Below are 14211 nucleotides of genomic sequence, written 5' to 3' on the forward strand. Positions count from 1 at the left end.
ATGATAAGAACCCTACCATAAATACCTCAAATAAAGACATGTTATTAATTAGGAATATGTCGAAAAAGGATTTAATACTCATGTTTGAATCCGGTGGTTGTTGCCAGATCACAAATATCTTTGACTATTTTTTTTTCTATTTTTAATCTAGAGATATTTGGACCGAGACCTAACCAAATACAATGCCGACTACTAATTCAGCTCTGAGTTTTCTAATAAAGCCTAAGACATGGCCCTATTTTTGTCTATCCAAACAAATAACAGCTTAGTGTTTGACAAGCCTCGCATCTAAGACCAACAAGTTCACATTTTATTCCAGTTTCTCCTCTTACCACTGTTTATTATACTTGTTAAGTTTATCATAGTTGGTAGGTCAGGTTGTTGCGGGTGTTATTACATGTCAGGAAAATTACAATTATTGCTTCTGATTAGGTCATCTCCAATGGGACTGCAAAACACTATTTTAGTGTGATTTTTGCACCAAATCCTCTCCAATGGAACTGCAAAAATCATACTATTTTAGTATAACACTAAAATTTAACACCAAATTTGGTGTGACACTATTCACTACACTAAAATACTATTCATCTCACTAAAACACTATTCACTTATTTTATTACTAAAACATTCAATTAAATAAATGATAAATAAAAAACTTAATACATATAATATTATAAAATAGTTTTAGTGTAAAATTTAGTGTTGTGGTTGGAGAAGACCTTGATTTTAGTGTTGAAATTACACTAAAATAGTGTAATTTTGACACTAAAATAGAGTTAATGATTGGAGATGTCCTTAGTAATCATCCACGAACTCCAAAGAGTTGATGGATAACCATTTCCAATGGGACTGCAAAATACTATTTTAGTGTGATTTTTGCACCAAATCCTCTCCAATGGAACTGCAAAAATCACACTACTTTAGTGTAACACTAAAATTTGACACCAAATTTGGTGTGACACTATTCACCACACTAAAACACTATTCATCTCACTAAAACACTATTCACTTATATTATTACTAAAACATTCAATTAAATAAATGATAAATAAAAAACTTAATACATATAATATTATAAAATAATTTTAGTGTGAAATTTAGTTTTATGGTTGGAGAAGACCTTGGTTTTAGTGTTGAAATTACACTAAAATAGTGTAGTTTTGACACTAAAATAGAGTTAATGGTTGGAGATGCCCTTACAGCTCACAAATTGGATTTGAATGGCACGCAGATCAAACCCATTACGCAGACTAAGCAAAACAAATACATATCAAACAAATCATGTAGAACAAATGTAAATCTAATTGGTTAAGCTAATTTATCGAATTAGTGTATTTAACCAAATGTTAAAAATAATTTTGTAAATTAAATCTAAAACAAAAATCCAAATTCTTATCAATTATTTTTTATTAATTTAATAAATGCAAAGAAAGTTTAAACATTATATAAAAGTTAAACACAATTATAACAAAAAAATCATAAACAAAAAAAAATAATTCTAATAAATATATTAAAACTTAAAAATTATATAAAATTCATTAAAATGACAAAGAGTATTCCTTTTCCATTTAATTATTTTTATAGTCCAAATTACAGGTTTTATCGGTTTTTACGAGATTTGAAGGTTTAATTCAAATTCGATTTTTAGAGCAATCCGAAACATGAAGATGGATGAGTTACAGTTTGACCGGCCAGTCCAGTCTGGTTCTCAAACACTATTCAAAACAATTGTATCTTTATTTATCAACTAAACTTACTAAATTATCATATTCTATTAAATGTTAGAAAATAATAATTAAAATATATAAACCAAATATACAAATTCTTTTTTATTAATAATGAAATTTAAATTACCAAACATCATAGATATATTCATTAGAATAAGTTTTACAAAATATTAGAAAATAAAAATTTATAAAAATTATTAATTATTTTAATTATATTACTCATAACAAGAATAAAAATAAAATATAATATAATATATATGTTTTCTATCAATGTAAATATTATAAATGATTTTTAGTAAAGCAAAGAAAATAGATAATACAAAAATAATATATATATATATATATCTAGTTATTGCAAACATAATATATAAAAATATGAATATGTTGAATATATACTTTTAAGTAAATGTTTTATAAAATTATTTAAATTCTATAAAATAAATTATTTATAAAACAAAATTATTAAATTTTGTTTTAAAGATTTAGTTATTTAGGCTATGAATGTAACACAGTCCAAATGCAGTACATATGCAGACCATTACCAATGCAGATTGAACTGCAATTTTTTTTCTATTCAATTTTTCAAATGCAGAACAAAAGAAAATTTGAAAATCTGCATGCAGAATAAATTTGGTCATTGATTTAATGATCTGCGGGAGAGAAAGGGAAAGACACCAAAAACATGCTGAGGGCCAATGAGAATCATTTGTCTTTTGTTTTGTTTTTTTTCTTTTTCTTTTCGTTCTACCAATAAATATATTCATTTAATTTATTTCTTTCACTTTTGAATTCACATAATATTTCATTTCAAAAGTACATTTAATATATTGTTCCATCTTTTCATTTTATTAGTAGTTTTTTTTAAACGAATTTTATAAGCATATTTTATATATTCTATAAATATTTTAATAGAAAATTATGAATATGTAGATTACATATTCACAATTTTATATAATTTTTAATAATAAATACTCATGTATATTATTTTTTATATAATCTAAGAATATATGTTTATACTAAATAATTATATAATGTATAGTTAAGGAAACATATATGTTATAGTTTATTTTTTTTTATAATTGATAATATTTAACATAAGTAAAATAATATTATTTTTATGGCTGAGGAAAATGATATGAAAAAGAATTTTAGGATTCAGATTATATTAAATCAGTTCGGATATACCCAAAATAAAATCTAAAGTTTAAAAGAAAAACATAAAACATATATAGTTATTTGCATAGAATGAAGTATTTAAGATACTTATTTAAATTTTAAATATTTATTGATATATATCATAGCAAAATAAATAGAAAATTTAATATGTTAAGTATATATTTATTTTATAATATTTATATTCTATATAAATTTGGACATTTAGATCAATTTTTCTGATATTTTTCACCCGTTGAGGTTCGGTTTAATAACACTTTCGCTTTGGATATGTTTTATAACACCCTACAAAACACATCCAGGTATTTGTTATTTTACATTTTAAACTTGGTACGAGTCAGTTTATTGGTTCGGGTTCGGTTCAAAATTCAGGAAAATGATTTTATCTCCAACCCTAATTAACGTCTTTGGATCTTATTTGTACTATAAAAATAATTAAAGGGACAAGTAATACTCTTTATCATTTAATGAATTTTATATAATTTTTAAGTTTCAATATATTTATTAGAGTGATATTTTTTTACTGTTTTTTTTGTTTTAATTGTGTTTACCTTTTATATAATGTTTAATCTTTTTTGTAGTTATTCAATTAATAAAAAATAATAATTGATAAGAATTTGTATTTTTTTAGATATTTAATTTGCAAATTTATTTTTAAGATTTGGTTAAATACGCTAATTCAATAAACTAGCTTAACCAGTTAGATCTGCATTTGTTCTGCATGATCTGCATTTATTCTGTTTGATCTGCATTTATTTTGCTTGATCTGCGTTTTGGGTTTGATCTGCGTTTTCTTGATCTGCTTACCATTCGAAGCCTAAGTTTCAATGTGAATAACATGAATTAGTAAAGTAGACTATATATTAATAAATAATAGCCAATATAAATAAATTTATATTATTGATCTGTAAGTGTACAACCTCTTTTTCTTCCTTAGTTGCAGATCAAAACATTTATGTGCAATTTAAATCTGCATGCCGATTTTTTATTTTTTAATCATTTGTTTTTGATCTGCAAAAAATGTGTTGAATGAGAAAAAAGTTACAGTCGAATCTGCATTTAAAATGTCCTGCATTATTCTTTATACAATAAATAACTTGAAGATGGCATTTTTATATAGAAATAGTCTATTTTCTAAAAAATAATATTTTTATATAGACAGTCTATTTTCTAAAGAAGTTTAATAAAATTCTATAAAAAGGTACAATAAGTTCTTTGTCCAAAAAGGTACAAAAAGCTCAGTCTCTAACTTCTAGAAATTTAACTTTTTAAATCCTGATATCTTATTAATAAAAGAAACGAAAACTTGATATCTAAACAAAGTCATGTGTTTCTTTAACTTATAAAATTCAGAATGTGTTTTATAAGACCTTTTAATCAATTAACTCATGAAAAGGATGAGCTCCTGGACAATGGCAAAATACAACTGAATACTAACTCATTTCATGTTCAACTGGGTCTTCGGCCCATTGCGTTACTCAACATACGCAATTTTTCTTACAAATGTCATAAAATCTTTTCTTGTTAATGCACTGATAAACCATGAGAATACACACAGAGTCTATGTGTTCAGACATAAAAGCTCTCAACTGTCTTTTACAACACAGGCGTAGACCAAATCAAACCATCTTCTTACCCGAAGCTTTAGCCTTCCTACAAACTCTATAATATATCTCTCCTAAACGGCCTTCGCAACATGATAACACGAGTAAAATTAGAGTTACTAGGCCAAAAAATTCACATACTTTATTTTACTCTAATTATACCATAAAATCGGATCTTATCTTGAGGGTGAAGCTCAATACGATAAAAACAGCTGGGTCCGAATCCTGACCATTAGAGAATTAAAATTTTGGCATCACCATGGATAAAGGATCGATGTGGACCGATAACGTAGATTGTTAACATGTGGCTACTCTAGATCCACTTCGGTGGAGGCTAGAATACCCATGGATAATTAAAAAAACACTAAGACATATTCCCTTTGAATACAAATGTATGATGTTTAAGATTGTTCACATATATTAAACAAATTAAATATTTACTTTTGTCTATTACTTTTTAGTTTTACTTTTAGTTAGTTTAAAGTTTTATTTGATTCCTAATAAAATAAAGAGAAAAAGACCAAAATAGCACTAAATCAAGTTTTTATTCCCAAACTAGCACTCAAAGTCAAAAGTCACAAAAATAGCACTCAAGGGGTGGGGTTTAGGGTTTAGAGTTTAGGGTTTAGGTTTTAGAGTTTAGGTTTTAGGGTTTAGAGTTGAGAAGTGAGGTTTTGGGAATAAAATTTCAAATTTTGAAAAATAAAAAAATTTAAATTTTTCAAAAGATAAATGCTATTTTGGTCATTTTAGTTTTTGAGTGCTATTTTTGTGATATAAACTTAGAAAGGTGCTATTTTGGAGATTTGCCCTAAAATAAAATCACTTACATTTCTACATTTTGATTTATATTTTATTTTTAAAGTAAATTGCATTAATTATAAATAGAACATCATGAATTTGTATATAAGGAAAAAACTAAAACATCATATAGTGAAACTTCTATAAACAAATAATGTTGGGACTACACCAAAACTATAATTTTTGATTAATTTATATATATATTAATTTATGGATATAATAATTAAACTAAAAACTTAATTTGGTATTATAAAATTATAACAAAAAAAAAACAAGAAAACTTAGGGAAAGGGCGTAATTGTCATTTCCAAATTTCAGTGAGAAAGAAGAAAGAGACCGAATGGTTCAAACTCGAGAAAAAGGAGGAAGAGGAGATTTAGACTAAAGCTAGTTACTAGAAAAAACTAAACAAAGTTAATCGAATCTGGTTGGAACAAAATGGCGAATCTACCTCCATCTCTCTCAATGGGCACTCCTTTCGGTGGTCCCAGCAATTCTGCCGGAGCTCCGGCGAACAAAGATCGGAACTTGGCCTCCGCGGAGCAGTTGGTTCTCGATCTCAGCAATCCCGAACTCCGAGAGAATGCTCTCCTCGAGCTTTCCAAGGTTCTCCCTTTTAATCTCACATTTGCTTTCACTTCGTATGGGTTGTCTTTATTTTTGTTTGTTTGGTCTGATTGGAGAACAATAGCTTAGGGTTTCTATTTCTACCGACATCGCATTATGCTTTTGACAATCTCATTGTCTGAATCAGTTATTGTTGTTCTTTTTTGTAGAAAAGAGAACTGTTTCAGGATTTGGCGCCTCTCTTGTGGAACTCTTTTGGAACCATTGCTGCCTTATTACAGGTATGAATACAATACATTTTCTTTGGTAAGAGTGTCTACTGAAAGTTTTCATCTACACTTGATTGCAGGAGATAGTTTCGATCTACTCTGTTCTTGCACCTCCGAATCTGACTCCTGCTCAGTCCAACCGTGTTTGCAATTCACTTGCCCTTCTTCAGGTCAAATGATTCTGTTACATTTCATGTTTCATCTATTTGCCTAATCTTATACAATTCGTCTTGCCTTATCTCACTCTGCAGTGTGTGGCATCTCATTCCGACACGAGAATGTTGTTTCTCAAGGGTAATGTTTTCCTTCTTTTAATTGGGCTATGCATTTTAATGTTTTTGTACCATTGGGGATGTCTATCATGGTTGGTGGTTATCTCTTTCTATGGTTCAGTTTTTATGCACGTGTTTATTGATGAGTTTGTTGTTATACCTTGTTTGTTCTTTATTTGCAGCTCACATCCCACTCTACCTTTACCCCTTCCTTAATACAACGAGTAAGTCTAGACCTTTTGAGTACTTGCGCCTTACTAGCCTAGGTGTCATTGGTGCTCTTGTCAAGGTAAACCCATCCCCTCCCTTTCCCCTTCTGTTAGTGTATGAAATAAGAAAGGTCATTGGCATCCTTCTTTCACCTCTCTACACCAGGTTGATGATACAGAGGTCATTAGCTTCCTTCTTTCAACGGAAATTATTCCTCTCTGCCTTCGCACCATGGAGATGGGGAGTGAGCTGTCCAAAACCGTAAGCCTCTTATCTTACCATAACATTTTTTGCGCAGTTATATATATACTCTCATTCGAGTTTTTCCTTCTACTTTTTGAAAATCACAAAACTCATCTGAGATGTAAATGGCTGCTGGTCCCATTTTTAAACTCTCTACCCAAAATTGAGTCTCAGCTCTTCTTCTATCTATTTACTGAACTGTATGAGAATGCTCTAGGCTAGGATTGTTAAGTTTCATAGAACTCGTGGAAAATGTGCATTAACTAACGCCTTGTTAATTAACATGCTGTTAGGTTGCGACATTCATAGTTCAGAAGATCTTGTTAGATGATGTGGGGATGGATTACATCTGCACAACAGCAGAGCGTTTTTTTGCTGTTGGTCGAGTTTTGGGCAATATGGTTCAGTCACTAGTGGAGCAGCCTTCTCCACGCCTTCTTAAGCATATCATTCGTTGTTACCTCCGTTTATCAGACAACCCAAGGTTTGTTTTAGCTCAAAACAACCTTACTCAGAGATTAATATATCACATTAGTTTCTCTTGGCTCACTTGAGTGTTGTTTAGGGCTTGTGCTGCACTCGGAAGCTGTCTCCCTGACTCTCTACGAGATGGAACCTTCAGCAATTGTCTTCGCGTAAGTCATTGCTATATTTTGAACTTGTTCGTGTATGAAATGGCTTAGTTAAAAGTTGGAGTTGTGTTTCTTTTCAGGAGGATCAAATCGCGAGGAGGTGGCTGCAACAGTTGGTTCACAATGTTGGAGTTGGTCGAGTCCCAAGTCATCAAGGTGGAGGATTTGAGCACATGCTTTGATGAGTTGAATGCATCTCAGCCTATCCTTTGGAGTGTTCTTTTTGTTTCTCTAATTTATTCATGTGCTTGCTTTTGATGCCTTTTACTTAGATCTTTTAATCTGTTTGAAATTCTTATTGTAATTATTTTATAAACTTAAGAAAGCTCTCGATAATATATAGGACTGTTTACAAATAATGTATTCATAAATTTTATTCATCAAAGCTTTGGTGGTCTCTTGATGTATTAGATCATACTTACCAAAAGTTTTAAAGCATTGCCTCAAGAACAGCAACGGCACGAGCACCTTCCACGTATGGTAGACGAGGCTCTTGTTCATCATATCCCCAGTTTCTTCAACTGCCAAAATTAATCACCACACATTTGAAGAACAGTGTAGTTTCTCAACAATGCCAAGAATACCCTTACGTAGCATTTACCTCAACAAAACCTGGTTCAAAACGATAATTTTCAGCCACAGCCCATATAGGAATGCATGGGGAGCTTGCAGAACTATACGTTTCTCATTTTTTAAGGATCCATGGAGCTTAAACAAAATGCCAAGGTGGTTCAAACAAGAGCAGTCATCAACTTAATTACACCGCAGCAGCTGCCTTCTGTGCGAAACGATCCATGACAGCAACATATCAAGAAGAAAAAATCTTTAGTGTTTCAACTTGGTACACATTTCAAGTAGCAATCACATTTTAGTGAAGAATGTGATTGCTACTTGAAATGTGTAACCAAAAGGAAGCTAAAAATGCAGTCTTTTAGTATAAATGAAGTGGACAAGTCACTTTGAAGGACGGGCTTTCCTGCCTTGAGCATCCTCAATGAGATTTCAACCTTAAAGCATAAGATTTTGAGCTGGTGTTTGTAAAGAAAAATCAAATGCAATTCGTCTTGTAATGTTCAAATAAGGATTAAAGAAACCTTGGTTTGTCCAGCTATAACTACAGCAACACCAAGTATGGAACTGTCTTGAATGATCTCATTGAGACCTTCATGTCCCCTATTTGCACAACATAAGTGAATGATCTTTACCTTCTTTGTGGCTAATCTGACCTTTGTTTCTTTTAAGTGTTGACTTCTTCCTGGAAACTATGTTCAGTGCTCAGGTCTTTGAAGGTCATCCTCCTTTTTATTCATGTGCATTCATTCGCAGCAAAGCTTGCAACACAGTGAAAAGAGAGTTCCCAGAGGTTAAAGTTTTATCTCACGTGTTGCCATATAAGTGAACTTAACATTAGCATGGATGATAACCGTCGCTTTTATATGGAACCATGTAGAAAGATAAAGAGAAATGGAAGCGAGCTTCTCCACTTATAATGCATCTCTTTTAAAGTTTCCCTTGCGGCATCATCTTAACTTTTTGTTTTTTAGCTGAATCCTTGTATGATGCTTTTCAGGTGGATAACGAGATGTCAATAGAGTAATGCAACACAAACTGGAGTTAGTGAAGAACCCATAGAAATTATATATCTCAGCCCTAGTTATCCCAACCATTTCAACCTCATTGATCTCTACAGCCCAACTTTTGTCATCATGCTCATATTGTTTAAGTGATTGTATTATACTACAGTAAAAACTTTATATGTTAAAAAAATCTGAACTATGATATTTTATTAGTTTATAGAATTATTAATTTACTAAATTCTTTTTTTTTTTGGATTTTTCTGTTTTAAAATATTTTTAATATAATAATTATTTTTATTGTATATATATATTAGTTACATTTTGAAATTTAAATTTTATATTATTTTTATTATATTATTTATCGTATATAAAATATTCCACGTTTTATAAAGTTTAAATGTGGTTTATATATAATTTTACTATATATTAACAAAATATATTAAGGCATTAAGAAAACATAAAGATAACTTTTTTATAACATCATACATAGAGATAATTATTGTGAACATAAAGCAAATAATACAATTATTTATGTATACTTATATAATATGTAAAAATATATAACTATTAAGCTTTAATTCTAACGAAATCATATATATATAAAAAATTTAAATAATATTATTTTATTGATTTGTGTCATATTTTGAATTATAAAATTTTTAATATGTTTCATTTCTATATCTAAATATATTTTTATTTTTTGAATATTTTTGTTTGCAATTGATTATAGACACTAGAAAAAGTGCAAAAAGAAGAGCATAAAATTTAACACTCTGTTTGGTTCGTTTCTGACAAATGTATCGGAGAACGTGACAATCATAATTATATAATAATTAATTAATTAATCAAGAGGCTCGAAAACTTATTAAAATGTTTTCTTACACCTCTTCATATTGAAAGTTTGTCCTAATCGATAATAGTTGTCGATGACGACGTAAGTTTTCTCTTGTCATGATGTCAAAAAAGTCATACGTTTTATTTTCTACCTATTTAAATGAGGATTGGATAATAGAAGTATGTTTGACCAGAAAAAGGACAACTGAAATATTTATTTTTGATAATAAAATGGAGAGAAATAAATAAACGTATTTTAATTTTGAAGCAATTAATAATACGTGTTAAAAAACAGTTGAACTCACACCGCGTAATATAAAAAAGAGAAATGAAGTAACCCCAACGGAGGAGCAGTGAGAAAAAAGTCAAGAGGCGCATTTGTTATATATTTTTCGGAATTATTTAAATAAATGGTCAATAAATGATGTCTTTAAAATAAATTTTAAAATAAAATATATAAATACCCTGTGTCTCCATGATGTACAGAGACAGAGAGACTCCACAAAGAAACGCAAGTCGCTTTCCACACACGTGATCGTTCGTCGACTTTTCTTCTTCTCCTTTATCTTCATCTCTCTCTCTCTCGTCTCCTAACCTTTTCAGAGGATGATGAATTAGGGTTTAATCAATCTAACCAAAAAGAGGAGAAATCCATATATTTTATTTTTTTTTGTCATATTTTTCTATTGGGCTGCTTGTTTATATCTCCAGGTAACTATTTTCTTCCAATCGATTATTGATATTCAAGATATACGATTATAGGTAGTTAGATAGATCTTTTACATGGGAGGTTTTGGTAGATCGATGTGTTATGAGTCTGCAGATTACTACTCTCTAGGATGATACAAATACTAATTGTTTAGTCTTCATCAAGTATGGTTGATCTATAGGAAAAATATTCTAAATATTCTAAATATTTATCGTCAAATTTTCATTTTTATTCACAAATGATGATCCCTTCTATATCTGGGGGTTTACTCGATGTTCCGTAATCTTGAGTTGTTCGAAGTTGACAATCTCATCCCTTTTATGGAAATCGAATTCATATATTGTTTGACCTCTTTCTAATTCTGAGTTTATGGTTTGACTGTTTTGGTTTTGTACTAACCGGTTCTTCTCTTACTGGCTCTGGTTTAGGTTTAACCGGCTCTGTTTTTACTCACGATGATGTTTAACGAGATGGGAATGTTAGGCGGGAACATGGACTTGTACTCTTCGTCCTCTCTCGGGGAACTCGACTTCTGTCCCGCACCACACCCTGAACCGGATTCTATTGTTGAAGACGACTACACAGATGACGACGAGATCGATGTGGACGAGCTCGAGAGGAGGATGTGGAGAGACAAGATGCGTCTCAAACGTCTCAAGGAGCAGGACAACAAGAGCAGCAAACAAGGAGTTGATTATGATTCCGCCAAGCAGAGACAGTCTCAGGAGCAAGCGAGGAGGAAGAAAATGTCCAGAGCGCAAGACGGGATCTTGAAGTACATGCTGAAGATGATGGAAGTCTGCAAAGCTCAAGGCTTTGTCTACGGTATCATACCCGAGAACGGGAAGCCTGTCACCGGGGCTTCCGATAATCTCCGTGAGTGGTGGAAAGATAAAGTCAGGTTTGACCGTAACGGTCCTGCTGCTATAAGTAAGTACCAAGCGGATAACAACGTCCCTGGGGCTTGTGAAAATAACGGTTTGATTGGACCTACGCCGCACACGTTGCAAGAGCTTCAGGACACGACTCTTGGGTCGCTTTTGTCTGCGTTGATGCAGCATTGTGACCCTCCTCAGAGACGGTTTCCTTTGGAGAAAGGTGTGCCTCCTCCGTGGTGGCCTAACGGGAAAGAGGACTGGTGGTGTCAGCTCGGTTTGGCGAAAGACCAAGGTCCTGCTCCTTACAAGAAGCCTCATGATTTGAAGAAGGCGTGGAAAGTGGGCGTTTTGACTGCGGTTATTAAGCATATGTTTCCTGATGTTGGTAAGATTCGGAAGCTCGTGAGGCAGTCTAAATGTTTGCAGGATAAGATGACTGCTAAAGAGAGTGCTACTTGGCTTGCTATTGTTAACCAAGAAGAGGCCCTGGCTCGGGAGCTTTATCCTGAGTCTTGCCCTCCTCTTTCTTCTTTGACAGGCGGTGGGAGCTGCTCGCTTCTGATGAATGATTGTGGTCAGTACGACGTTGAAGGGTTTGAGAAGGAGACTCGTTATGAAGTGGAAGAGGTGAAGCCTGTGAAGGAAGAAGTCTCATCAGAGTTCATGAGGAAGAGGAAGCCTGACAGAGACTTGAACGCTGTAATGGATAGAACGGTCTTCTTCACCTGTGAGAATCCTGGATGTGTCCATAGCGAAATCAGCAGGGGGTTTTTGGACAGGAGCTCAAGAGACAACCATCAATTAGGTTGTCCACACCGAGACAGTTGCGTACTTTATGGAGCAGGACCGTCCAGGTTCCATGTGAACGAAGTTAAGCCTGTCGTTGGATTTTCTCAGCCAAGGCCGGTGAACTCAGTGGACCAACCTATTGACTTAACCGGTATTGGAGTTCCTGAAGATGGGCAGAAGATGATCTCCGAGCTTATGTCTATGTACGACAGGAACGTCCAGAGCAACCAAACTTCTATGGTTGTGGAGAATCAAAACGTGACACTGCTTCAACCAATGGTCCAGAATCAGTTCCAAGGAAACATTGTGGAAGGAAGTTTCTTTGAAGAGTTTAACATCCCAAACAGAGCTAACAACAACAACAGCAGCAACCAAATGTTTTTCCAAGGGAACAACAATGGGTTCAACTACGACACCACTCACAACAACAACTTTGAAGCTGCGCAAAACAACAGTAGAAGCAACAGGTTTCAGGATGTCTATGATTCTGCACCGTTCGATATGGCCTCATTCGTTTACAGAGATGATATGTCAATGCCAGGAGTAGCTGGGACGATGGATGGTATGCATCAAAAGCAGCATGATGCTTCCTTGTGGTTCTAAGCCTTGGTAGTAGATTCCATCTTCTGGTTATTTTTATCTCGTGTTCTTACATTCACTCTACCATGTAGTATTTTGGGGACGTCTCTTTGTCTAAACCTCTCTTGGTCTTGGCTGGGTGAATCTCTTTCATCATCAGCTTCTTTTAGTTTACACACCCCCATACTTGGGGACAAACACAATGTAAGTTCTCATATTATACATATATAACTTGGAATTAATTTTAAGTACTGTCGTTGTTATGTTTTTATCAGCCTTTGTAATTTGATGATTTGAACAATGGTGATGTGTTTCACTTGAACCACATTGAATCTGAGTACCCATTATCCTTGAAAGCAAACGGGTTTGTTGCAAGTGGCTCGGTGGTAGTAGAGCATGGCAGTGCTTCAATTGACAAGCGGACAAGCGATCAAACTCACACACACATAGAAAATGAAAATAAATTATTCTAGATATAAGAGATAGAGAAATTCCTTTAAATTGCCCTTTATTTTCATAAAAATAGATTCCAAACAAGAAAATGACCGAAATAATTTTTTTTGAAGGTTAAATATGCATTTATACCCAAAGGTTTACTAATCTAAACTTAGGGTTTAGAGTTAAGAGTAGAATTTTGGGGATAAGTTTTCAAATTTTAAAAAATAAAAAATAAAAACTAAAATTTTCAAAACAAAAAAGTGCTATTTTGATCATTTTTTTTTTGAGTTTTATGACGAAAACTTAAAAATGTTTATTTGAGATAATATAAGGTATTGTTAAAAACCTTTTTCGAGACAACTAAACTTATTTGTCAAGGTCATCAAAACCGTCTTCACCGATGATGTTGTATAAACTGGACGGGTGGTATTAGCCAATAGGTTATGTTTTTTCCACGTCTATTCTACCAGAAAAAAAAATTCAATAAGAAAAACAAATAAAATAATAATACACAGAAATGAAAATATAAAGTTTGAAAGTTAAAATTCGATAAAACATATAAAATTATAAGTTTCATTATATTAAATTATCTTCCAAAAACTATGAGTTCTAAAAGCACATATCAGAATCTAGTAGGTATTGAAGCTAATTCCACTAATTGTATAATCTGATTGCTGTTTTTTTACTACAATTGATAAGCATTTTGGTAAAACAATATCCAATATAAAAAATCAACTGGTTTATATTTTGATTTACCCCAATTTATTAATGACTATGTTAAATATTTGTGTGTTTTAGCTAATAAAAAAATACAATAGCCACATTTACATGAAGAACACACAAATTTAAAGAGTTCACTCAAATTTAATTGGTTTAAAATTAGCTGTAAAAGCTGTAAAAACCTATGGA

The 14211-nt window shown here is 32.1% G+C and overlaps 2 protein-coding genes across 2 annotated transcripts; both read left to right on the forward strand.

Annotated features, from left to right (window-relative positions):
* The first annotated feature begins 5632 nt into the window (after positions 1-5632).
* On the forward strand, positions 5633-7896 carry LOC106435563 (CCR4-NOT transcription complex subunit 9). Its single transcript, XM_013876472.3, has 9 exons — positions 5633-5911; positions 6082-6153; positions 6222-6311; positions 6393-6435; positions 6596-6702; positions 6789-6884; positions 7160-7350; positions 7432-7501; positions 7579-7896. The coding sequence occupies exons 1-9, from the start codon at positions 5744-5746 to the stop codon at positions 7678-7680; spliced, it is 939 nt and encodes a 312-aa protein (XP_013731926.1). The 5' UTR covers positions 5633-5743; the 3' UTR covers positions 7681-7896.
* Positions 7897-10363: 2467 nt separating this feature from the next.
* Positions 10364-13135, forward strand: LOC106435571 (protein ETHYLENE INSENSITIVE 3-like). Its single transcript, XM_048737632.1, has 2 exons — positions 10364-10620; positions 11047-13135. The coding sequence occupies exon 2, from the start codon at positions 11074-11076 to the stop codon at positions 12886-12888; it is 1815 nt and encodes a 604-aa protein (XP_048593589.1). The 5' UTR covers positions 10364-10620; positions 11047-11073; the 3' UTR covers positions 12889-13135.
* Positions 13136-14211: the final 1076 nt, after the last annotated feature.

The sequence above is a fragment of the Brassica napus genome, chromosome A1 (genome assembly GCF_020379485.1).
Source record: "Brassica napus cultivar Da-Ae chromosome A1, Da-Ae, whole genome shotgun sequence".
NCBI lineage: Eukaryota > Viridiplantae > Streptophyta > Magnoliopsida > Brassicales > Brassicaceae > Brassica > Brassica napus.

Excerpts from the sequence above, each read along its gene's own strand:
- LOC106435563 (XM_013876472.3), top strand. The coding sequence starts at position 5,744 with ATGGCGAATCTACCTCCATCTCTCTCAATGGGCACTCCTTTCGGTGGT. Across the intron at positions 6,154-6,221 it reads CCATTGCTGCCTTATTACAG|GAGATAGTTTCGATCTACTC; the intron begins GTATGAATACAA and ends ACTTGATTGCAG. Across the intron at positions 6,703-6,788 it reads TCATTGGTGCTCTTGTCAAG|GTTGATGATACAGAGGTCAT; the intron begins GTAAACCCATCC and ends TCTCTACACCAG.
- LOC106435571 (XM_048737632.1), top strand. The coding sequence starts at position 11,074 with ATGATGTTTAACGAGATGGGAATGTTAGGCGGGAACATGGACTTGTAC.